The sequence below is a fragment of the Cannabis sativa genome, chromosome 6 (assembly GCF_029168945.1).
Source record: "Cannabis sativa cultivar Pink pepper isolate KNU-18-1 chromosome 6, ASM2916894v1, whole genome shotgun sequence".
Classification (NCBI taxonomy): Eukaryota; Viridiplantae; Streptophyta; class Magnoliopsida; order Rosales; family Cannabaceae; genus Cannabis; species Cannabis sativa.
Genome location: NC_083606.1, coordinates 62,100,375 through 62,126,634, shown reverse-complemented (window position 1 = coordinate 62,126,634; position 26,260 = coordinate 62,100,375). Strand labels below are relative to the sequence as shown.

Below are 26,260 nucleotides of genomic sequence, written 5' to 3'. Positions count from 1 at the left end.
TTGGAAAGACACTTTAACTGGTTTTGAAGGTTACATTTATGTTAGAGTTAGAGAATTTTATGCTAATTTGACTAATGAATTGCTTGATAAAAAACCTGTGTTCTTTAGCAAAGTCAATGTTCGAGGGCAATGGTTTTCATTCATTGAGGATGATATTGCTAAATTCTTGAAATTGCCAAAAGGTGTTAAGAGTGATGAAGTGTCTATGGATTGTGATTGCATTCTCACTAAAATCACCGGCGAACAAGTTGAATGGTCTACTAGCCAAAGTGTCTGCATCACTCATCTTACTTATGGCCATGCCTCACTAATGCAGTTTGCTCTTAGCAATTTGCTTCCAAACTCCAGCAAGACAATAGTGTATCAAGATTTGGCTTATCTTCTTTTTCGAATAACTACTGGGACAACCATTAACTTGGCTTCTTTTCTCATGGAGAAAATTTTTTTCTTCCGTCGAGGTAAAAAATGAAACCATAAGATTAACTTCCCTAACCTAATCTAAAAAGTTCTTTTTTCTTAGAAGGATGTGGTCTTTTCGAATGAGACACTTGAGTCGGCCCTCACTAGAATAATTTTTCAACCCTCAGAGTATTTTGATGGAGTTTACCCCAAGTGCCCCAAGGCTTATGTTGGTACAACTCCATCTATTGGTGTTGCAGGTTCCAGTTATGCTTCTACAGCTGTGCATGAAGTCAAGCAAGAAGTGACCTTGTTAAATAATCGCTTGGCTTTCGAGGAGGAGGTTCAGCAAGAAATGTCCAAATAATTGTCCACCTTGATCAAATTTTCTGGGACTTCAGTTTTGTGTTCTCTTTCCTTTACTTTTACTTTTTTGATGATTTATGGTTGACTTGTTTTAATTACTTTTTGTCTTTGGTCCTTATAGATAAATAAAAAGGGGGAGTAATGGTTTTAATTTCTTGAATTGTATACTCAACTCTGGTCCCTTTTTCTGTGGGGAGATGAGGTTTGTGTTGTGTTAAACTTTGGTTAAAGTTAGCTCTTACTCTTTATTATGCTTTAATGTTGTACTTCTTTGGGAGAGTTGTTATGTTTATTTTTGCTAACTTTGTATTACAGGTTCTTGTTAATTAAAAAAATTGATTATCTAAAATACCAAAGGGAGAAATTGTAAAATCTTTTTTGGCAAATTAGTTGACAAAATATTTTCTAAATAAATAGTGTTTTTATTTGAGAAATTAAAGTATTTTTATTGTAATATTTTACTTGCCTTTATTGCTCATTTTCTTTATGGAAAATTCTACTCATAACTTGCTATGATTGTTCGGAAGCTTTTCTTGCCATAGAAGAATTTCTCTATATGGAAAAGTTACCTATGTTTGGAAATTTTGATTTTTCTTTTTTCTTTAATGATTTCGGTTGTACTTTGATAAGATTAGATCGAATACATTGTATTTTGCTAGTTTGAAGTCCATATTTATGATCGTGGTCAATTTTAGAAAGTTTCATGTTTAGTTCTATTCTACTGCTACAGAGTCTGATTCTCAAGCTATAAATAAATAATTTTTAGGAATGTGTTAGACAACTTTGAAATCATTTTTGAGGTTGTCCCTAGGGTTGCTATGTTCTATAAATAGAACTTAAAAGAACAGCCAAACGATTTACCTCTTCTAGTTTTTATTTTTGCATATTTTCTTATTTGAGAGGAGAGAGTTCTTTTTGTGAGAACCTAGTTGTTTAGCTAAGTTTTAGTATTTAGTTTATTGTTCTTAGACTTTTAATAGGATAAGTTGAATAACTTGATTGAACAAGAGAGTTCAAGTCTTACTTTGAGATGAAGTAAGCACTCACACATTAAAGACAGAGGGAGTTCGCTGTTTGGTGGTGTTTCAAAATCAGATTCGTGAAGCTAATTACAAATGATTACGACAATGATTTAGAGAAGTCTAAACTTGTTTAAGTCAGTTGTATTTGAAATTATTTGAGACTTTACTAATGGATTTCATTCTCTAGGCGTGACCCCGTGGACTAAAATTGTTTGAAAAAATATTAATATCACGTATAATTCTTTGGTGTCAAGTTATTTTAAATTCTGCATTTATTTATTCCTAGTTCTGGTTTGATTTTGCCAATCTGTATTCTGTAGTGACAGAATTGCAATCTATTGCTGGAGACTGTTACAGCTATATTTTTACTATAATTTAGTAATATTATTGGCATTTGTAACAACATGATTTTTCATTTTCAAACAATAAAAAGTTGAAAGGTTTTTGCGTACACATATCTCTGCCTATTGACTCTCCATATGCCATTTCTTCCACTCTGTTCACCTATGCAAACTATAAAAGTCCAATTCATGAATATTTAAATCCATTTCTGTTTGACCTTAATTAGTGGATGCAGATAATGGAGTTAGAATTTTTGTGTGGCATTGTCTGCATTGTCATGAATATATGAACCAATTACCGTAGGCTCTGTTTCATCACACCATTGAAGAAGCCTAGTTTTTTATTACAAAATTATTAACATATGATCATGCCACACAAATTTAGCTTACCCCTTCATCATTGAAAATGCTATTATGATTTTGATTATAAGTTTCATATATATATATATATGGACCAAAATAACTTGTGAATTTTATTTTGATTCGGTTTGTGAATTATTCTCATATGACAAATCATTAATTAGGGGCCTCTGCTGTTGTGCTGCTACTGATGGTGTCACTAATTATGAATTTGTTGGGATATTAGTAGTTGGGGCAAGTACAACAATGTCGATCGATGCCGATTGATCACCAAAGGTATTTGAGGTTGGTGCAAGTTTAAGCTTCTTCATCTCTTTTCGTATTCCCCATAGCACCAAATATAATCCACACACGATCAGAACTCCTCCTAATACACTGGGATCATGTTTCTCTTACTGTTAATAACAAACTTATATATACATATATATAATGAAACATATAAGGGCACTTAATAAATAGAAAAAAAAAAAGTACCCCCACCACCATATAGAAGTATTAAATCACTCCCATCCATCAAATGAACTAAAATAGCTACTAATGTAAAATTTAATTATCTTTCATCTATCTTTTGAAATACATTACTAAAGATTTATTTTTTTATTATTTTACCTTATAAATTGCGACCTCAACAGCCAACTCAATACTTGAATTAGAAGATAGTTAAGTTAGTTATGTAAAGGATCAATCATTTTATTAGAAAACAGAGTGAGTTGTGAGCTTTGTGAGCTCCAAGAACTATGGTGGCGTTTGATTGGAGATAATAAAATGGAATGGAATGGAAAGGAAACAATTTTTCTTCCATTCTTTTGTTTAGTTACATTTTAAAGTATTAGAATAACATTCTAATGGAATGCCCTTTTCACCATTTTGGTGGAATGACTATTCCATTTTAAAAAAGAAAGAAATATCATTCTAATATAATAAGAGAAAAAATTTAATGATTTTTTTATCAATTTTTTTATGCATTTTAAATTTGATGCCATTTCATTCTTATTCTCATTCTCATTCCCATTCTTATTCCTATATTTTGATTTCTCCCAACAAAACGCCACCTAAGTGTTTTGATTATAATGTTCTTTTTTATTACAGAGATTTAATAAAGATTTTCAAAGCCTATGTGGCTTTCATAACTGTTTTTACAGTGAACCAAATCATGGTTGAAAAGCCTGCAGTGCAACCACTTAAAATCCTTGGTGTGTTACTTAGTTTTTTATTCAGTTTTTAATTAACTTTGGTTTATTGGTTCATGTTGTGTTTGTTTATGGTAATTGAGTATTGATGTTTGGTGATGGTATTTCACCAGATAAAGATTTATTGCTCAGATCTAATAAATGATCTTGAGCCTTTCCTCTTTGTAAATTCACTCTCTCACACCACGCTCTTATAGACAAGATTAGTTATTTGATTGATCATATCAACTTATTGAGAATTGATCAAAGTAGATGATTACCTCCCTAGGTGTAACTTCTCATCGAGGATAAGAGACCCAGCCATAGCTACTAGGACAAGAAGAAGAGGATTGAAAATAGAGACGAAGACTGGACCTCTTAAGCTCACACACCAAGAAATCAGTGTCACCATTAGTCCTGAAGCTACAGTGCCCTATTAATAGCATCAAACCAGCATTAATTAGTAAGTATACATATTTATTATTATTACAACTATTACTATTAATATTATATTAACTACTCTGAAATCATAATTTACGTACATTAATTGATAAATATAGTTTTAGCCACCAAAAAAAAAAAATGACTCTGTTCACCAGTTTTACACTACATATAAGAGGCCCATATATTTAAGGTTATTTTATGTAGCTACCCATCAAGCAAACAGATACATGAATATAGGTGTAAATTTTAACACCTCAAATCTTGATTTTTTTTTTATTTATTTTACTCGCAAAATATAAAATAAATAACATATATCGCTTACAAAATATAATTAAATAACATGTTAGAGTATCAATTCAATTGATTGGTGCATGGATGATCATTTAGCTTTAATATTATACAATTATAGAAATGTAATATTTTTCATGTATATTGATGATTATGAACAATGGTACTAAAAAAAGAACTATTATATACCGAGTAAGTGGCAGTGAGTAGCCTAATATTCCAACCTAGTTTCCAATGGTTCAAATCTCTCTCTGTACACAATGCATAAATTACTGTTTGTAATAATGCCATTAATGACATGAGAGCTGTACTTGAATAAAAACAAGGATAGTCCTTGCTCATTTTAGTCTGTCAATTAAACAAAAACATACCGCCATTAATACTATATATTTACTAATTAAGAAAAATGAGTATTATCTATTTTATAATTAATTATAGCTTCATGATCATGATCATATACATGTATACCTTCTCTTTTATAAGAAAAAATTCTTTTGTCATGAATAATCATATTGTATTTGTTATATTCATTTATTTATTAAAAGAAATATATAATTAATTAATCACCTGAATTATGAGCCATATAGAGTAGCACGTACTACTGGCCACAGAAAAAAAGCACCCTAAAACACGATTACCATACTCATTCGTTGATACCACGTGGTTCAGATTATGTTGACCATGGTTAAGAAAGTTAACGTGCGTTGACCAAATATTGATTTCCACTCCTTTGTACAAAGTTAGAAGCATTGCTCCCCCTATTCCAACTAATGTTCCCAACACCTTAGCCTTCCCTGATGAGCTTCCCAAGTTCAGCTTCTCTAATCTGATTAATATTTATGTATGTACTTGTTAAAATAAATAAATGTTTTGGCCAAAAGCAATAAATAGCAAAAGTAACAATAAATATACATGTCAAAGCAGTAAATAATAAAATACATTTCGACAATTCGTTTATTTCACTGGAGGCAACTGATATTAGGGGTTCCAAATATAAATATTGCGTTGCAAATATTTAGTATAGTAAGCCGCCCAATAATGAAAATTTAGAAAAAATTCAACCCGCCCAATAATTTTGTCGGTTTGGTCGGGTTAACCGTCCAAACCGTTCTTCTTTCCTTTTTTATTTTTTTTTATAATTGTTATTGTTAGTTTCTAGAATTCAAGTAATTAAATTTAAAAAAATAAAAATATATTATGTATATTTCAAATTAAAAAATGCTATAGTTTAAATGAATTTTAAGAACTTTAATATAAGATAAATATAATTGAGTAAACATAAAATAATTGAATAAAATAATAAAAAAAAGTGATAATATGGTATAGATTTTAAACTTTAACTTCAATATCCTAATAAACTAAAACTTATTAACTATAAAATCTAAGTTTTAAGTTAAAAATTAAAATGTTCAAACTTTAAATACAAAATAGTTTAACTAATAAATGTAATTTATATAATATAAGATATACACTTTTATTAAAAAATATATAATTCGGTTTATTCGGGTTGATTGGGCGGTTTAGAATAATTTGTAAACCACCCAATATATTCATTGGGCGGTTTGGATTTTCATTGTATTATTTCGGGTTGCATTTTTTGTCGGTTTATTCGGGTTACGCGGTTTGTAAATTTTATTGAACACCCCTAACTGATATTATTAATCTAAGTAGAAAATATATAGAATAGAGATAAAAAATTTCTACTAAAAATAATTCTCAAAGTATTTTCCAAGCTCGCCAAAGTATTTCTATAGTTTGGCTATACAAATGCTCTCACGGATTTCTCAATGAACTCGATTGTACAAAGTTATACCCAAATAGTTGCTTTTCGCTGAGATTCAAATACTCTTCTAAGAGTTCCATATTTATAGAAGAAAAACTTCAACTACCAACCATATGTAATAAATGAGGTAGCTCATCTTCCAACCATATGTAATAAATGGGTGAGCATGCTTCTTGATAAATGGCAAATAGAAATTAAGTTCCAAAACTCTTGCAAGTTGAACTATATCTTTTCCAAGACAAGTTGACTTTTGTGCCGAATCCAATAATCTCCACTTTGGCAAAAAACCAAAAACAAAAACGCTGCCTTCACATGCGCCCTGGGTGCTCTATGTCCGAAAGATGTTGATCAAGTTCAGGTAGTGTTGAAACTTGATCCCTGTAACTACTTTTGTAAGCATATCTATAGGGTTATTTGTAATCTTGACTTTCTAAAGAATAACATTCCCTTCATCAATGATCTCACGAAAAAAATGCAACCGAACATTGATTTGCTTAGTGCGACCATGATGGACTTGGTTCTTTGCCAAACAAATGGCACTCTGACTGTCACTAAAAACCTCCACGTTCTTCTAAAAAATACCCAAATCCTTGGTCAGCCTGAGAAGCCATATAACTTCTTTGAATGCTTCTGTTATAGCCATATATTCTGCCTCTGTAGTAAACAAAGCTACAGTTGACTGTAATGTTGATCTCCAGCAAACTGGTACACATGCCACTGTGAACACATAACTAGTACTTGATCGACGCTTATCCAAATCTCCAGCATAGTCAAAATCAACATATCTGAAATGATGTTTACCATCAGTTCTAACTCTCTTAAACTTCAAACCAATATCTACAGTACCATAGATATACAGTAGAATCCACTTCACTGCTTGCTAGTGACCTTTATCAAGATTGTGCATGTAGCGACTCACACCGTACTAACAATATATGAAAAATATCAGGTTTGTTGCATACCATTGCATACATCAGGGCACCAACATTTGCATATGGAATACGCACCATTTGCTTCTTCACATTGGCAGTGTTAGGTGACATCTTTGCACTTAACTTAAAATGAGGTACAAGTGGTGTACTAACAGGTTTAGTCTTCTCATCCATGCAAAACATTTACAATACTTTCTTCAAATACGTACTGAGTCTATGTCAGACAGACTGTACTTGCAACTCTGTTTCTTATGATCTCCATTCCAAGAATCTTCTTAGCTTCTCCAAGATCTTTCATTTCAAATTCTGAACTTAGCTGAGTCTTTCGTCTGGCAATCTCTACCTTGCTCTTAGATGAAATTATCATATAACCAACTTATAAGTGCAAATAAATGAAAGTACCATCTTTGAGTTTCCAGAAGTATACACAATGGTCGGATTTTCTGCGGGTGTACTTCTGCTCACTGATGAAGCTGTGAAAATGTGTGTACCACTGTCTTGGTGACTGCTTCAAACAATAGTGTGACTTGCTTAACTTGCGAACCAAATTCTCATGTCTTGGAATTTTGTAACCATCTGGTTGAGACATGTAAATCTCTTAATCTAAAGTACCATGGAAAAAAGTTGTTCTGACATCGAGATGAGCTAACTCCAGATCAAACTGTGATACCAAAGCCAGTAAATGCTACCATATTTGTGTATCCAGCAGGCCTTTTAATCTCCCTTCTCGGTTCAGTAGTGGCAATAGATTTTGATTGTTGATTTACTGGTGATGAAGCTGAGAGAACCTCCACCTCAATTGAGATCTCTTCTTGATCATCACTATCATCTTCACCATGATCTTCAATAATATTAGTTTGGATCTTTCGGTATCTCAAGCTCCACTTTAGAAAGAGTACTTGGGCTTTCATTCTCCTTCTATGGTACTCTATCTTAGCATAACATACTTGTGAAATGTTACATCTCAGCTTAAGACAATCTTCTTTGATTCACCGCACTAAAGTTGAAAACCTTTAGACTCCTTCATTAAAGCCCAAGAAAATAGCTTTCTTTGCTCTAGGATCAAGTTTGGATCCAAATATTCGTAAGGAATCATAATCACAAACAGATTTTAAGACCGTACCTCTTTAGGTATTTTCCCAATTAGTGCAGTCGTAGGGAGTCTATTGACTATATGGGTTGCAAATGATAAAGCCTTAACCCAAAATGCTTTGCTCAATTTGGATTGGGATAGCATACATCGAACTTTCTCAACCAAAGTACGAGTCATTCACTCTGCCATGCCATTTTGCTACGACGTACATGGTACTGAAAATTATCTAATTATCTCTTCTGCTTGACACACTTCTACGAAAGGGGCTAATTTGTATTCACCACCATTATCAAATTTGAGCCTCTTCATCTTCATATCCATTTGAGTCTTAATCATTTTCTTCCATTTAAGTTAGATATCCAGAACATCATATTTGTTTGCATGGTGTATACCCAAATATATCTAGAGAAATCATCAATAAAAGTCACAAACCATCTTTTACCTCCAAGTGAAGCATTCTTGGAAGGTCCCCAAACGACTGTGTAGATATAATCCAGAGTTCCCTTAGTGCGAAGAACAATAATGTCGAACTTGACCCTTGTTTTCTTTCCCAGCACACAATGCTCACCGAAATGAAGCTTTTTGTTCTTAACACCTTTCAGTAGATCATGCTTCACTAAGCCTTGCAAAGCCTTGTCTCTAGCATGCCCTACGCACATGTGCCAAAGGCGGGAAGAGTCAGATGTCTTTTCTTCAAAAATTGTACAGATAACTGCTCTTCTTGTAATAGTACTCCCATTTAGGAAGTATAAATTTGCCTTTTGAGTACCTTTCATCGCTACAAATGCACCTCGTACAACTTTTAAGTTTCCATCTTCTAATGTTATCTTGTAACAATCAAAATCAAGAACACCTAAATAAATAAGATTTTTCTTTAGATCAGTAATGTACCTCACATTCGTAAGTACTTTGATTGTACCATCGTGCATCTTTAGTCATATTGTTCCAATCCCTTTTGTCTGACAAGCATTGTCGTTTCCCATTAGCACAACTCCACCATTAAGTTCTTCAAAACTAGAGAACCAATGTCTATTTGGACACATATGATAGAACTTCAAAATCAAGAATCCATCTGTCTGAATACAATTTTAATGAAACTGAAAAGGCTGGATCTTCTTTGATGTCGACCTTCTGTGCAACATTTGCAATTGACTTGTCCTTGTTTGGACAATCTTTCTTCCACTGCCCTTTCTGATGATAGTAGGCACACTCATCTTTTGCAAAATTTCTTCTTGATGACTCCCCTCTAGTCTTTGATCTAGATCGCCCCTATTATTCGCTCAACCTGATTTCCTATTATATCCAATGCTTCTGGTGTTGAGTCTCTACGATCATGTTGATCCTTCTACCGATACTCATTATTTACGAAAGCGTTAGAAACACCTATAAACTTAACCTCATCTTTACCATATAACGGGGTTATGGTTAAATGTTCATAGCTTTTAGGTAATGAATTTAGCAACAATAAAGCTTTATCTTCATCATTAATTTTAACATCTTAATTTTGCAAATCTGCCAAAATTTGTTAAATTTATCTAAATGTTCAATCATAGGGGTACCTTTCTTGAACTAGAAACGAAAAAGTTTCTTCTTAAGGTAGAGACGATTCTCTACACTTTTTTTCATGTACTTGTCCTTTAGCTTTTTCCAAAGGACTACAGCTACACTTTCTTTCATGAAAAAGTACTTTCGATCTTTTCCCAGACACAGATAGATTGCGCCAGAAGCTTAACAATTGATAAAATTCCAATCTTCAAGGTAATATTAAATCCTTCTCAAAACAATAGATCTAATACTCCACATTACCACATGCCAAAGTTATTTGTACAGTCAAATTCCTCCACCTCAAACTTTTCAATTGACAACATTGTTCTTCCCATAGAGCCTCTTGACTTGCTAGAATTTTTTACATCAGCTTGTGCATCTTTTTAAGATCTCTGTTCTTAGCCATAAGTGCAAGCAAATAACAAACTTTTCAGCTTATGACTTTAGGCAATTTTTTCTAAAATTTCAATGACTTAGTTTAAAAATGAATGTCTCGGTTGAATTTAGAATAGTCCAAATAGCTAGGAATAAGTTTAACTCAATTAAAAATAGGTGAAAATGGGCTGACTCAATCCCAAAATCACAATTTGACTGAGTTAACTCGGTTGCTGGCAGCAACACTCTAACAGCTACTGGCGAGCGTCAGACCTCCAATTGAGGTGGTTCTTACGGTGTTTAATTCATCTTGTCAAGAGCTTCAATCTAATATATATATATAATATAATTATATTTGGCTCTGAGACTAATTTATTGTGCGTAGAAGTAATAAATAACAAAAAATAACGATGAATATATATCAGAGCAGTAAACAATAAAACACACAGAATTATGTGATTTGACAATTTGCCTACTCCACAGAAGTCAAGTGATATTATTGATCTGAATAGAAAATATAAAGAATACAGATAACAAATTTTCTACTAATAATATCTCTCAGGTATTTTCTAATGTATTTCCCAAACTCACCAAAGTCTTTCCCAAAGCCTAAAGTCTCATAGATCAATCATCGCAATTGTACAAAGTTGTACCCGAATAGTTGCTTTTAATTGAGATACAAATGCTCTTCTAAAAGCTCCATATTTTTAGAAGAAAAACCTCAACTACCAATCATATGTAATAAATGAGGTAGCTCATTTTTTAACCATAAATAATAAGTGAGTGAGCATACTTCTTGATAAATAACAAATAGTAAGTCCCAAAACTCTTAAAATTTAAACCATATCTTCGCAATTCCAAAACAAGTTGACTTTTGAGCCAAATCCAACCATAAATATATACACTACAAGAATAATGGTTTATACCAACGCCACTATTACCAACGCCAAAAAATCCTCATTAAAAATGATAGTATCAATAACGACACTTACCTGTCGTTGGGAAAATTATTCATTTTTTTTTAAAAAAAAAATACTTCATCAATAACAACATTTCCTTCAATAACGACAATGTTGTTATTGAAAAAACTTCAATAGCGACATTGTCGTTGGGAGTTTTTTTAATCATTTTTTGAAAAATACCTGTTGGGAAGGCGGCAAAATTCCCCCCATTTTCAACTACCAACGACAATGTCGTTGGTGGCAGACTGACACGTTGCAGTGATCAGTCTGCCACAAACGATATTGTCGTTAGTGGCTGTCGTTGGGGACTGGCATAATATATAAAAAATAAAATAAGTAAAACCATTTCATTTAACACAATCCTTTAGCCAAAAGGAAACCCTAAGCCTCCGCCTGAAGCTTCCTCAGCCCCTTCAACCTTCAAAAAACCCATTTCCTCCGCCTGAAGCTTCGTCAGCCCACCACCTTCCTCCGCCTGAAGCTTCGTCAGCCCACCACCTTCCTCCGCCTGAAGCTTCGTCAGCCCACCACCGGCGGCGATTTTTGAGGTAATATCTCATATACCCTCATTTTTAATATGTATAGATTGTTTTATATAAATATATGTATTTGTTTTTAGATATAATTTTGTTGTTTAAATTTTTGTATGTATTTCAGATATATGTTTAAATATATATATATGTATTTGAGATATATGTATGCATTTATTTTGGTTTGTAAATGTTATAAGTGAAGATACTTTTTTTCTTTTTAATATATATGTGAATAATCTCATTTTTTTTTTTAGATAATATTCCGAAAATAGTATGTGTGTTTGTATGTGTTTTTTTTTTTTTTGTTATTTTTTATATTGCAATAATTTTTTGATTTATTTTGAAAATTTGTAATATTTAAAATTTTTTAATGTATTTAAAAGCTGTTAGATTGTGTAAATCAGGTTTTAAAATTTTTGGGTATAGTTTAAAATATAAATGTTATTCTGCCCAAATTTTGTTAAAATTTTGAGATAGTAAAAAAAATTAGGTTAATTTAATAAATTTTAATAAATTAGTAATTTTTTTATAAAAAATATTGAAGTGATATTTAAAAAGAAAAATTATAAGTTTATAATTATTTATAAAAATTAATGAAATTAATGTTAAAATTAAGTAATTTAAGTAGATAAAATTTGTATTTTGTTTAAAAAATAATAATAAATAATTAAATATTTAATAAATAACTTTTATTAGTTGAGAATAGATAATTGATAATTGAATAAGTAATGAATTTAATATTTAATAAATTCTTACTATAAAAAATATTAATAAAAAAAAATATTTTATTAAATAAAAATAATTTAAATAAAAAAATTTTGGTAAAATTTTGAGATAATAAAAAATTATGTTAATTTAATAATTTATAATAAGTTAATAGTTTTTGATAAAACTGGTAACAAGTTATATTTTAAATGGACAATAATTATTAATTTAATAATTTTATTATAATATTATATATTAATAATTAATTATAAATAATTTTAATATAATTATTTAATATTTCTTTTCGAAACACTCTTCAATAACGACATTGTCGTCATTGATATTATTATCAATGACGACATTGTCGTTGTTGATGTACTCAGATTGAAAAAAATAAAATAAAATAAAATATTATTCCCAACAACAATGTCGTTGTTGATAATTTTTATTCCTAACGACTTAAAAAGTCATTGTTGATAATCGTTTTTACCAACGAGCTATTCCCAACGACTTTTTACTAACGAAATGTCCTCATTGATGAGAAATACTGACGAAAACAGGAGTTTTTACCAACGAAAATTTATTCTCATTAATACTCATTTTTCTTGTAGTGATAATATAAAAAGCATGTACTACTATATATGCAATAGTTGTTAGTTAATGGGTGGCCCATATTTCCTTAAATAGTGTATTGGTTAATGTTTTGAATTAATGATATGTATATATATATATATATACATATATATATCTTGCTTGGGGTATTTATAAAATAACTCATCCAATCCAATTTTTGTAAAGAGTGTATATTTGTACTTGTGCGAATTAGATTTTGATTAACATGCAGAAGTAACCGATCCAATTCAATCTACACATATTTATATAAATTTTTTAAAATTATATATACAAGTAACATTTTAATGTAAAAAAAAATAGTAATTTAAATGTAATACATATAGTAAAAATATATTTCAAAACTTAATAGATCAAATGTATAATCCATTCTTACATATAATTTATTTTTTGTACATACAAATTAAACAAAATTAAATATTTTTTTCGACATACAATTTTTTTTTCTTCTCTTGAATTTATTATTTGTTATTTTATTTATTTTAACTTATTGTTGGAGATATAAAACAACAATAAATTTTTTAATTTTGTTGTCAGTTATGTGAAAAAAAATATATGTTTAGTTAAATATTAAAAAATAACAAATTCAAAATAACCAATCCAATCTACACTTCTGCATATTGGATTAGATTTGAACTATTGTGTGGATTGCATTAGATTCAAAATATGAAATCTATACTTAGTTCAGATCGGATACACTATTAGCAAAATAGTATGAATTGAGTTGGAGGAACACCTCTAGTTTCAGGTCTTTGCTTTTAGGTTGTATTTTCCAAGAATATTTTCAAAAAAAATTGTTAGCTAGATTTTTTATTCCAATTAGGATTGAGATGTCAAATGACCTTAAATTTAGAAACTAAGTTAGTAAATATCTCTTTTTTAAAAAAAAATTAAGAAAATTGCCAAATATAATAAATTAGCTAATAAAAATTATAAATATACATTTACTACATAATATTTTTTTAAAAAAAAAATATATAATAATTTAATTAATATATAATATTTTCTCCATATTGTTACATTGTAACAAAAACGAATAAATATATTAGATCATGAAATATATACAACAGTATTTGATATATCGTATCACTGAAAATTAATATATCTATATATATAAAGGAGAGATAACGTGACACTCTCAAATTTTTCTAATAAGTATTATTTGTTGTCTCCTTAATTTTCTTTCTTTAATCACTACAAAAAATATTACTTTTAGTCACAACAAAACTTGTGACTAAAAGGGAAAAAATTGTAACTTACTATAAATTATCATTCCTATGTTGTGACTAAAAGGTTCGTGGCTAAAATAATATGTACTAATGATGCTTCACTTAGCTAGCTTCTCTATTTGTGTCATGTCCTCTGACATGTGATTTGTCTCTATTCTATAGAATTTTTCTTTCTTTGTTCATTGTTTTTTCTGATTTTCACCATGGCGTCGAGTAGCCGATCCACAACTGGGTTGGAACAGCAATGGAAAGACATCTGTTTAGAAGAAGAAGAAGAAAATGAAGTGGCATACGAGGAGGAGGAAGTCGAAGAGATTGAATTTGATGATCGTTGGTTTCTTGTTGGGCGATTATTAACTGGGAAAGTGTCTAATTTTCAGATATTTCAAAACATGATAGCGGATTTATGGAAACCCGGGAAAGGCATGTATATCAAGATTCTTGAACAAAACCGGTTTCTATTTCAGTTTTACCATGAAATAGATATCAAGCGTGTTCTTACGGGAAATCCGTGGACGTATGATCGTAAGCAACTTATTATTGAACGGCTCAAATAAGGAGACAATCCGAGAACTATCCCTCTCAACAATCTTGATATATGGGTGCAAGTCCATGATTTACAGACTGGATTCAAAATCGAGAGGGTTGTTTGTCAAGCAGGGAACTATATTGGAATGTTTCTCGAATCGGATCCTAACAACTTCCAAGGTATTTGGCGTGAATATTTACGTGTTCGTGTCCGATTGAATATTGAAAAACCATTAAAGAGGCGTATGAAGTTCAAGAAGAAAAATGGAGAGGTCTTCTATGCCAATTTCAAGTATGAGAGAGTTCCCACCTTCTGTTTTATTTGCGGCATCATGGGACATTCAGAGAGATTTTGCAGCCAGCTATATGATACACCCCCGGAGGCAATCAAAAAACAATACAGTAATGACATGCGTGCTCCTTCAAAGCGGCAGAGTTTCCTCACAGCTTCTCCCTAGCTTCGTACCGGAAAGCCTGAACCTGCCACTACCGGCAGTAGAAATCCACCACAATCTGCCACCTTCAATGCTATGCCTCAATCTCAGGGCGAAACCGTGAGTCTAACCAGGCAACTCAATCACCTCCCCGTCACAAATGTAATTTTCCAAAAATCTCTCCTTGATTCTAGGCATACGGGTCATTTAAATTTGGAAAATACTGATGAGGCAACTTTGAATATTCATGAGAATGAATCATCATTTATGTCAGAGGATGATATGAATCTATATGATTTGAAGAGAAAAAGAGTTGATATTCTCTCTAAAGGGCCGGCTAAAATAGTGGAAGATGATGCGATTTGTACTTCTGAGCCAATTAGTTTTCATAGTATTGATGCTATTGGGTTTCCAAAAAATGGGGAACAGGTGGGTCCTGGTGTTCAGGCCCACCAATCATTATGAGTGCCATTAGTTGGAATTGCCGTGGGCTTGGGAACCCACGGGCCATTCAATTCCTTGTTGATATCTGTGTTCAAAAGAAGCTCAATTTTATATTCCTTTGTGAAACTTTATGCAACAATGACATTGTGGATAGGCTCAAGGTTCGGTTGGGCTTTGAAAATAGTTTTACTGTGCCAACCCAAGGTAGAAAAGGTGGACTAGCTTTTTTATGGAAGATTTCTACTGATGCCCATTTATTAAAGTTTTCGGCCCACCATATTGACCTGGATGTCCATGTTCCTGGCTTTGTTCACTGGCCTCTTACTGGGTTCTATGGTGAACCAAATCGCTCACAGCGCCATCTAACGTGGGAGCTCCTGTGTGATCTGGCCGATGCTTCAATCTTGCCATGGTGCATCATCGGAGACTTCAACAACATCACCACTCATGACGATAAGAAAGGAGGGCGACTTTATCCTGAATCATTAATCAATGGCTTCAATGCAGCTCTCCATGACTTTCGACTGTGCGAACTTCATTTGCGTGGTCACAAATACACATGGAAGCGTGGAAAAGGGACTCAAAATCACATTGAAATAAGGTTAGACAAAGCTTTTGCTACTCAGTCTTGGCTAACTATTTTTAATGAGGCTCGTTTGTCAAATTTTGATTTTTCGTCCTCCGATCATACTCCTATTTTCTTTGAACCTGCTCCTGTTGTTATGAATAAACCGGTTGTTGTCTTTCGCTATGAAAATGCTTGGGGCCGTGAACCTTTATGTAGTCAAATTGTCTGAAACTGTTGGGAGGTTAATGCTCATCTCTCTCTTGCTGATAAAACTAAGCTTTGTCTTGAAACTTTGCTCGATTGGGGCTGTGATCTTACTGGGCACTTCAAGAAGTGGCAATCTAATAGCAAGAAAAAACTATCAAGCCTCAAGTCAAGTGACAATCCGGACTCACATGAAGATTTTTTGAGCGAGCAATGTAATTATTTTGAGATTTTAGCTCAGCAAGAAATCTAATGGAAGCAACGGTCAAAACAATTTTGGTTAAATGGAGGGGACAAAAATAGCAAATATTTTCATGCCACTGCAAGCTCTCGTAAACGAAATAATCAAATTGTGCAGCTTCAAGATAGTGATGGTGCTTGGAAAGGCTGGAATTCAGGGCTTGATCAGGTAATCATTGATTATTTCTCAGCTCTTTATACTATTGATCATGCTATTTGTGGCTCTGTTGTCAATGGTATTTGCCGCTCGGCTACAGCTGAACAAAATGACAACCTGCTCTGTCCAATTACAACTGATGAAGTTAAGCAAGCTCTCTTCCAAATGCATCCTGACAAAGCTCCAGGACCTGATGGCATTAGTCCCGGGTTTTACCAAAAACATTGGGACACGGTTGGTACTGATCTTATCAAACTTGTTATGGACTTCTTCAACAATGAATGCATGCCGATTGGTCTTAATGACACTCATCTAGTGTTGATTCCAAAGAAAAAGAACTTCTCCTCTATGGGTGACTTGCGGCCTATTGCTCTCTGTAATGTCTCCTACAAGATTCTCTCTAAGGTCCTTGCCAATAGGATGAGAGTGCTAATTGATCATGTTATCTCTCCTACTCAGAGTGTGTTTATTCCAGGCAGGCTTATCTCAGATAATATAATGATAGCCTTCGAAATTTATGCACTATCTCAAGTGGAAAACAAAAGGCAAAAAAGGGTTCATGGCTATGAAGTTAGATATGAGTAAGGCTTATGACCGAGTTGAATGGGACTATCTGTCTGCAGTCATGCATCGTAAGGGGTTTGCTGGTAAATGGATCAATCTTATTATGAAATGCGTTACTTCTGTTCAATATTCTATTTTTCATGATGGTCATATGCTGGGGCCGATTATTCCCTCTCGTGGAATCCGCCAAGAAGATCCTTTATCAACTTATCTGTTCATCATTTGTGCTGAAGGGTTTTCTTCCCTGATAAGAAAATTTGAAGATGATCATGTTATCCAAGGTTGTCGTGTTGCTAAAAGAGCCCCTCCCATAACACACATGCTATTTGCTGATGATATCTACCTTTTTTGTCAAGCAAATTCCAACACAGCTGTCAAAATTAAGCAAATGCTTCACTCTTTTGAAATTGCATCCGGGCAAAAAGTGAATGTGTCTAAGTCCTCTATCTTCTTCAGCCCCAACAATGAAGCACACCACTGAAATGAGATTTGCAACGTTCTTGGCATGACAGAAGCTACTGATGGCTCTCTTTACTTGGGATTACCTAACATTATTGGTAGAAAGAAGACTGTTATTCTCGGATTTCTCAAAAACAAGATCATTAATCGTCTCAACAGTTGGAATGGCAAATTTTTATCCCGTGTACGAAAGGAAGTTCTCCTTAAATCTGTCATTCAATCTCTACCAACTTATGCTATGAGCGTCTTTCTTATTCCCTTGGAAACTTGTCAAGAAATTGAGAAGATTATGGCTAAATTTTGGTGGAAGACTTCAAGTGCTAAAGGTCAAGGAATCATTTGGATGTCATGGGACCGTATGGCTACTCATAAACATTCAGGCGGTATGGGTTTTCGTCATTTACATGACTTCAATCTTGCAATGTTGGCTAAACAAGGGTGGCGGTTGCCAGTTTCCCCAACATCTCTTGCCAGCCGTGTGTTCCAAGCCAAGTATTATCCCAACTCTGATTTTCTCACTGCAGAACTTGGTAATAATCCAAGTTTCGTTTGGCGTAGTATCTGGAGCGCACAACATTTGGTGAAGTTGGGTTGTCAAAGAACTATTGGTAATGGGATTACAACAAACAATTTGAAGCATCCTTGGCTTCCCGATTCTGCAAACCCGTTTGTGACTTTTACTACCCTGGGTCTTGAAAATAAAATGGTGAGCTCTCTCATGGATACTCATGACACATCTTGGGATATTTCTCTTGTCAATGATATGTTTAACTCCCGAGATGCACACTTGATCCTTGGAATCCCTTTGAGTTATATACCAGCCGAAGACTGTTGGTCTTGGAAGGGTGAGACGTCTGGTTTTTTCTCTGTTCGTAGTGCCTACGATATGCTGGAGCTTAGTAAACATGGACAGCAGAGACAACCAAACTAGGGGTTTTGGCACAAGTTCTGGCACCTCAAAATACCGCCGAAAGTGAAGAATTTCATGTGGCGTGCTGTCACCAATACTCTCCCCACATGCCTCGAACTGGTTTCAAAGAATGTCGATCTCTCCTCCTTGTGCCCTGTCTGCCACAATGCTGTCGAGACTGCTTCACATGTGCTTTTAAATTATTCCTTTGCTTTCAGCTGCTGGGAGCATTGTGGGTTCACCATCCAATCCGATTCCTCATCAACTATCGGCCACTGGCTTGATTCTACATTCGAAATGTATGGTGATGATACATCTTGCCGTGCCATCATGCTTTGTTGGGCACTTTGGAAGTCACAAAACAAGCTTGTTTGGGAAAAGAAAGCCTCATCTCCAACTCAAGTTCTAAATTCAGCATGGACTACACTTGACCATTGGCGTACTGCTCAAGATAAATCTAGCTTATTATCATTGTCTCTCTTACAACATGATAATAACATTGAGCGTTGGACCAAACCCGATTCAAATACAGTCAAGTTAAATGTTGATGGAGCTTTGTTTGAGAAAGAAAATGCTTATGGCTTTGGCATTGTAGCTCGTGATTCGTTGGGCCACTTTATTGATCTCTGAGCAAGATATCATGGGGGAAGTTACCCAGCCGAGGTGGTGGAAGCTCTTGGTATCAAAGAAGCACTAAGCTGGCTAAAAGACAAGGAATGGAATAAGGTTGACATAGAGACTGATAGCATGGTAACGGTACAAGCAATCTTTAGTAATCAAATTATGTCCTCTACTTTTGGTTTGATTGTTAGTGATTGTAAAAGTTTATTTCAGTTTTAAATAATGTAAGTGTTCGTTTTATTAGACGATCAGCAAACCGAGTTGCCCACTTTGTGGCTAGGCGCTATCGGTTTTTCTCTGATCGTAGCATTCATAGGAATGATTTCCCTAACGAGCTCCAAGCTCTTCTGTACGATGAATGCTAAATTTCAATGAAGTTGATATTTCATTTTTTTTTTTAAAAAAAAAAGGTTCGTGGCTAAAAGTATTAGTCACAAAAATTACAATTTGTTGGGACTAAAACTAAATTAGTGACAACTTGTAACTAAATACTATGTTTAAGTCACAAGTAATATTTTGTTGTGATTAAAAGTCACATTTAGTCATAAAAAAAGGAAAACTTACAAAAATACTAGAATTTTGGTTACTTTTTACAAAAATACTGTCACACGGTAAAGTTTTCAAAAATACTGTATTTTTGTAAAACACTAGTAGAACACAGAATAGAACAACTCAAAACAACAGTAGAACAACTAAAAAACACCAGTAGAACACTAGTGAAAATTTAACACAGTATACTGCAGTATGAAACTTATAAAAAAATACAGTAAAAATGTAAAAAATACCGCCTGACAGTATTTTTGTAAAAAAATAGCAAAAGTTAGTATACAATGTAAATTTCCATAAAAAAATTATGTTGAAACTAAAAAGTTATCACATTTAGTTTCAGTTTTTTGTAGTGAATTTTTTATTAGTTTCATAAATATTAATTAATATAAAATATATTATTCACTCTTAAATTTACTTATTTTTTTATTTTTTTTTTTTTAAATAATACTCTAAAAATATTGATATTTTATTTATTAGTTTAGTTTAACTCTAAACTAATTGTATGCGCTCGTAACTTATAATTATAAATGTTTTTATAAAATATATCTAAACCATATATAAAGTTATACAACTATTAATTATGAATTATTCAATTTTGTATCTTTCTTGGGGATGGAGTTATGAGTTAGAATTTTAAATAGAAATATTTTAAACACTAGCTATATAAAGAAGATTAAGGTACACCTACTGAGAGGACTAGAAATTCTATCAAAAACTTACTTTGCTAGAAAACCCTACTTGATAATTCTGAAAATTATATCTTAATGAGTTCCCTTAAAGCATTTCCAAACATACTCTTTATTTTAGCCTAATTTTAATTAAAATAGTTAAAAAATTAAAATAGAGAACTATTTTTTATTTTTGCTCCAATCTTGCTCTCTATTTTAGTTAATGTTTGATTGTTTTAATAATATTTTATAATTTAAATTTGGTAAATATAAATTAATTTAATAAAATAATAAAAAAGTAATAATTTTTTTCGATTAAAATACTATTAAAAAAATTTAGCAAAAAAGTAGAGAGCTCCCTATCTATTTAATAATATAAGGAGCTATTTTTGTATGGTTGGAGCTTATTTTTTTGAAGCTCACTCCCTAAAATATATTTTAGGTAAGGAGTTTGTTTGGAGAGCATGAATATTGGAAGATGCTCTTAGTGTTTAGAGATAGAAAGAATAAACTTTTGGACAAATTAAGTGATAATTAATGTCTTGTTCAAGTCATAATGATCTCCACTAATCTACATTCAAGGTTGTGAGTAAGTGTATATTGTATTTTTCTTCATAATATATATGTTATATAATATATTTTGTGTATCTTCTTCTATATTTTTTTGTTTTTTTTGAAACAGTCTATATTTCTTATATATGTACAATTTATATTGTATATGTGTGTTATAACATTTTACTATAAAAATCTGCTACTTTTAGTGATAACTTTTTAGTCATAACATATATATTTTTTTATTATAAATGTGACTTTTAGTCACAATAAAATATTAGTTTTGACTAAAACATAGCATTTAGATACAAGTTGTCACTAATATAGTTTTAGTCACAACAAGTACTGTGACTAAAAATACATTTTGTCACAAAATTATAATTTTTATGACTAATATTTTTGGCCACAAATCTTTTAATAATAACAACATAAGAATGATAATTTATATAATTAGTGACAACATTTTCACTTTTAGTCACAAATTTTATTGTGACTAAAAATAAAAATTTTTGTAGTACTTTTTCTTTAAGTATGAAATAATATTTATTTAATCAATTTCTTATATTATTTTTTTAATATATTTTACAATAAAATTATAATTTCTTAATTTATCAATCATTATAAGTAAAATCTCTTACATTCTTTACTTATATCTACACATATATTACTAAAACTAACAAATTTCATGAAAAATTGATGAAGGTATGCTCGCTGGCCATAGAGTACATTGGCTCTGAGCAACACCTAAAGTGCTAATAATTATAAATGGAAGCATATATATATATATCTATTAATTAGTGTAATTTAATATTCAATTTCACTCTTACCAAATATATATATTCATGAATCTCACATTTTTTTAATTAATAATATTAATTATGTATAGTGTTACAGATTTTAAAATTTCAAATAACAATAATTTTGATGAAAGAGGGAGAGAATTAATGTACCTGAAAGAGACAGCTAAAATAAAAGTTATAGCAGGAATGAGATTGCTCATGGCAGAAGCGAACGTTGCTGATGTTACATTTAAACTTTGAATGTATAAATTTTGTACCAATGATCCCCTGTATTAAATTTATATTAGATTGTGTTTCATTTTTTTCTTTTACAATGTAGATAAGAGTTGCACATCTTCTGAAATAAGTATTCGTTCAACTTCTTTTTAGTAGGAAAAAAAATTAAATTGAAGGTACACAATTTGGAAGAAAGATCACTATCTCTAAGAATATGACTATTTATATATAGATATAGAGTTATGGTATAGGGTGCTAATAATCATTCTAATTATTTTTTTTAATTGTCTTATTTTTTTTATTTTTTAATAAGTTTATAAATATCGTTTATTAATATTTAAAAACAATACAAAAAATAATTAATAGTTAAATAAAATTATTAAAATTTCAAATATATTTACGTATGGCCGCATAAAAAATTAACTAGAAAATTGAAGCAATAAAAAAATTAAAAAAATATCCTAATTAAGTAAACCATATAAATCTCCATCTACATATTATAACCCTAACATTAAACGTATATATATACAATATTTGCAACAAACCCTAACTCAATTTATATAAATTTATTGATCATTGATCATTAATATTTGATATAGGCTTCTCCATCACCATCTATCTATTATATAAAGATATACGTATAAGCTTCATCATATATAAGTATAGGGTAATACTATGGTAAAACCTAGCAAAAATTTCCTACCGGTAAGGAATTTTTTTTTTTACCGTTAATTTTAGATCTTGTGGTTATTATGATGTAAGGTATATACTCTTACTATAGGACTGCTTGTATACAATTAAAACTTTATACATATTATAATAATATTTAATAATATATTTATTTTAAAAATAAAATAATATTAATAATTAAAAAATTTATTAATTTTTATTTATTAATTATTATTATTTTTTAAAATTAATTTAAATTATTTTTATATAGATATTTATTTTCAAACATTCTTCTAATGTAGGATTTCTTGAATGATTTTAGATGCTCTTTAATTATAACCGTACCAACTTGCTTCTCCTAAGCTCAATTTTTTTAGCAAAAAAAATAATATCTAACCGAATTAATTAATTTTTTTTTTATAAGTGGCATCTCAAAAGAGCAGCCAAACAAGAACAAGATAAAAATCGCTAAAAAAACAGTCAATAACACCAGAATTACGCACAACCTAAAAGCAAAACAAAGAAAAAACTAGGTATAAACATAAAAAAACCAGCAGTAAATTATGAAATGCCAAAAAATAAGAAGCAAAAAAAAAAAAAAGAGTTTTAAAAAAAATAACTCTCTTTTGAAAATAAATACCAATATAAAAATAATTCAAAGTAATTTTTAAAAAAATAATAATAATTCAAAATAAAAATTAATAAATTTTTTAATTATTATTATTTTTTTAAAAAAATAAATATCATTAAATATTATTATAATATGTATAAAGTTTTAATCGTATACAAGCAGTCCTATCGTAAGAGTATACACCTTACATAATAATAACCACATGATCTAAAATCAATGGTCAAAAAAAATTCCCTACCGGTAGGGAACTTTTGCTAAGTCCTACTATAATCTTGCTCGTATAAGTATAATATAATATATTATAACTATACATTAATAGTTTATATATAGAATTAGTAGACCCTTCTAAAGTACTATTGTGGTAGATTTTTTATTTGTTTCGGTATTTAAAAATTCTTTTAGTTTAATTTTTTTTATGATTGTGTACGTTGTAGTTATTAGAACTACTTGTAAATTTTTAAAAAATTCTGAATAGATTATACAATTTTAGAAATTAAATTTAAACAGTTACTCATCACTAGTTTAATTAAAAAAAAGTACTCCACGTGCAATAATATATATAGGGACACGATTTTGTTCCGTGATGTACTTTTCACAAAATATATTCCGTGATGTACGGAGAACATTAGATGAATCTCAGGGTACTTAATAATAAATCTTAGGGTACGTTACCATTTTTTAACCCTAATTACTTTTAAATCAACTCCAACCCTGAGATCAAATATATATATATATATATTTATTATAAACTATTGTAAATTTTCTAAAAATTTACACATGCCATTTTAGTAACTTTACCATGTGCCATCATGAAAAGATATTAATTAATTAAAAAACTCTTTCATATACGGAAACAAAAGCTCTATCGAAACACTCATTTAAAGTGTGTCCCCAATATATGAATATAATACATGAGTACACTAAACTTACCCAAACAACCCACAAAAAAATGCCTGAAAAAGAATCTTCCAAGTCAGCTTTGGCCTTATTTTCCTGTGAAGTTATACATTGGCAATTAATTAATTAGTTTATAGATCAAGGGCATATAGCAAGCAAACTATATGTTAATATTAGATACATGCGTTCTATCAAAAATATATTTTTAGATATAAAAAGATGAAAAATTAAAAATAGTGGTGTGAATTATGTAGCTCTTTTGTTCCTAAAAAAAAACAAGAGAACTATTTATCTAATTAAAGTCTTTTTTGAGCTGTAACTTTTCTAAAATTTTTAGATAGATAATTTCATTGTGGTGCCCATAATGGGCTAGCTGAGCTTTCATAATATAATTAGTATTGTTGAGGCTACCTCAATACCAGAAAACTTCATATGAATATATGTACGGCCGAACTTGTTTCTTCATATAAATGTCTATTTTCAAATAAATAAAAAATACAAATTAAAAAATATAAACCAAGAATATAAAAATATTATTTTTGTATTAAAAATACAATTTTAAATGTTAAAAAATAAAAATATATTTTCTAATTTTTATTTTTAATTTTTTTATTAAATTCTTGAAAAAGAAAGTAAAAAAAGTGTAATGAGAAAAAGTAAGGAAAAACGAATGATGTCACATAAATGAAGTTAATATATATAAGGAATGGAAAAAAAAACAAAAAGTGATGGGTTCGAACCGGGCCAAGCCTATTATTAAGATATTAAATTATTAATTGATTGTAAAATACTATTAAACAATAATAAAAAAAAATAAAATACAAAGTAGATGATGATTACAAAAATTATTTAAATAATTATTAAAAATAATAAAATGAAAAACTAGTTTTGTTTTTGTGTCTCCAAACTAAAAACGAGTCGCCCCCGGAAGCCGCCCCTTGGCCAGGAACGCGAGTCACACGACCTAGACCCGTAACAGTTCCTTAGCCGAGAGGAGAAGGGAAGAAAATATTAGAAACCTTGAACTAAAGAGAATGGAGAGCCAGAGAGAGAAGTTTTTGTTAATTAAAAAGATAAAACCTCTGCATTTAGTAAATGTTTTTTGTTTGATATTAATAAAGTTCCTCATGGTAAAATAAAAACAAATTATATATATATGTATTGGAAGCTAATTAGATAGAGCAAGATTAGAATTTGTTTGAAACAAAGAAGTATATATATTAGACTTAGACCTTTCAATGAAGAAAGCAAGTGGAAAAATGAAGACAGTGGCGAAAAGAAAGCGATAAGCTACAATGACTTTCAAGCTCATTCCATCGTTGGCAGCCAATTTGTAGAGCACATTAACTCCAGCATACGCAATCTGAGCAACCATCATCAATAGAGCTGGCTTCACCTCATGCATTCCCTCCCATATCTTCTTCATCTCTCTCTCGATCCCTCTCTCTTTCACTATAGATCAAATTATGAAACAAGCTAGTGAGAGAATGAGTGAGTGAGCAAAGTATATTATATGTATATTTATATATATTTATATTGATTTAGCAATAAACGTGACTTATTGGAACCCAACTGTATAGATCTACGTATGCATGTATACATTATATATGAGTAATTAATGGATTGTCATGAATTTAAAATTCGAAAATATTCAAGTACGTATATACAAAGGTCACATTATATTTTGACAGGTGGAAGTTTTGAGTTTATAGTAGTAGCAACACGGAATAAAATATAATTATACAAGCAGTTACATCAGTTTATTCACCAATTAATTAATTTTAAAAAATGTCAAATTAGCTGACCATCAGTTGAAAATTTAATGTAACTTAAAATGTTTTAGTTGAATTATATTTATTGTATACAAATGTTTATTTATGATAAAGTATTGCAATGTTGATTTGTCTCAACTCATACTATATTATGATACGATGATGTGACAAAGTGGTAGCAGATATGCTAATGACTGTGTA

General features: G+C 30.9%; 1 protein-coding gene across 1 annotated transcript; it reads right to left on the bottom strand.

Annotated features, from left to right (window-relative positions):
• Window positions 1-2,368: 2,368 nt before the first annotated feature.
• On the bottom strand, window positions 2,369-26,260 carry LOC115694799 (WAT1-related protein At1g68170-like). Its single transcript, XM_030621892.2, has 7 exons — window positions 25,520-26,260; window positions 24,321-24,383; window positions 22,025-22,141; window positions 4,957-5,215; window positions 4,579-4,737; window positions 3,939-4,090; window positions 2,369-2,863 (listed from the first exon to the last, which is right to left on the bottom strand). The coding sequence occupies exons 1-7, from the start codon at window positions 25,711-25,713 to the stop codon at window positions 2,692-2,694; spliced, it is 1,116 nt and encodes a 371-aa protein (XP_030477752.1). The 5' UTR covers window positions 25,714-26,260; the 3' UTR covers window positions 2,369-2,691.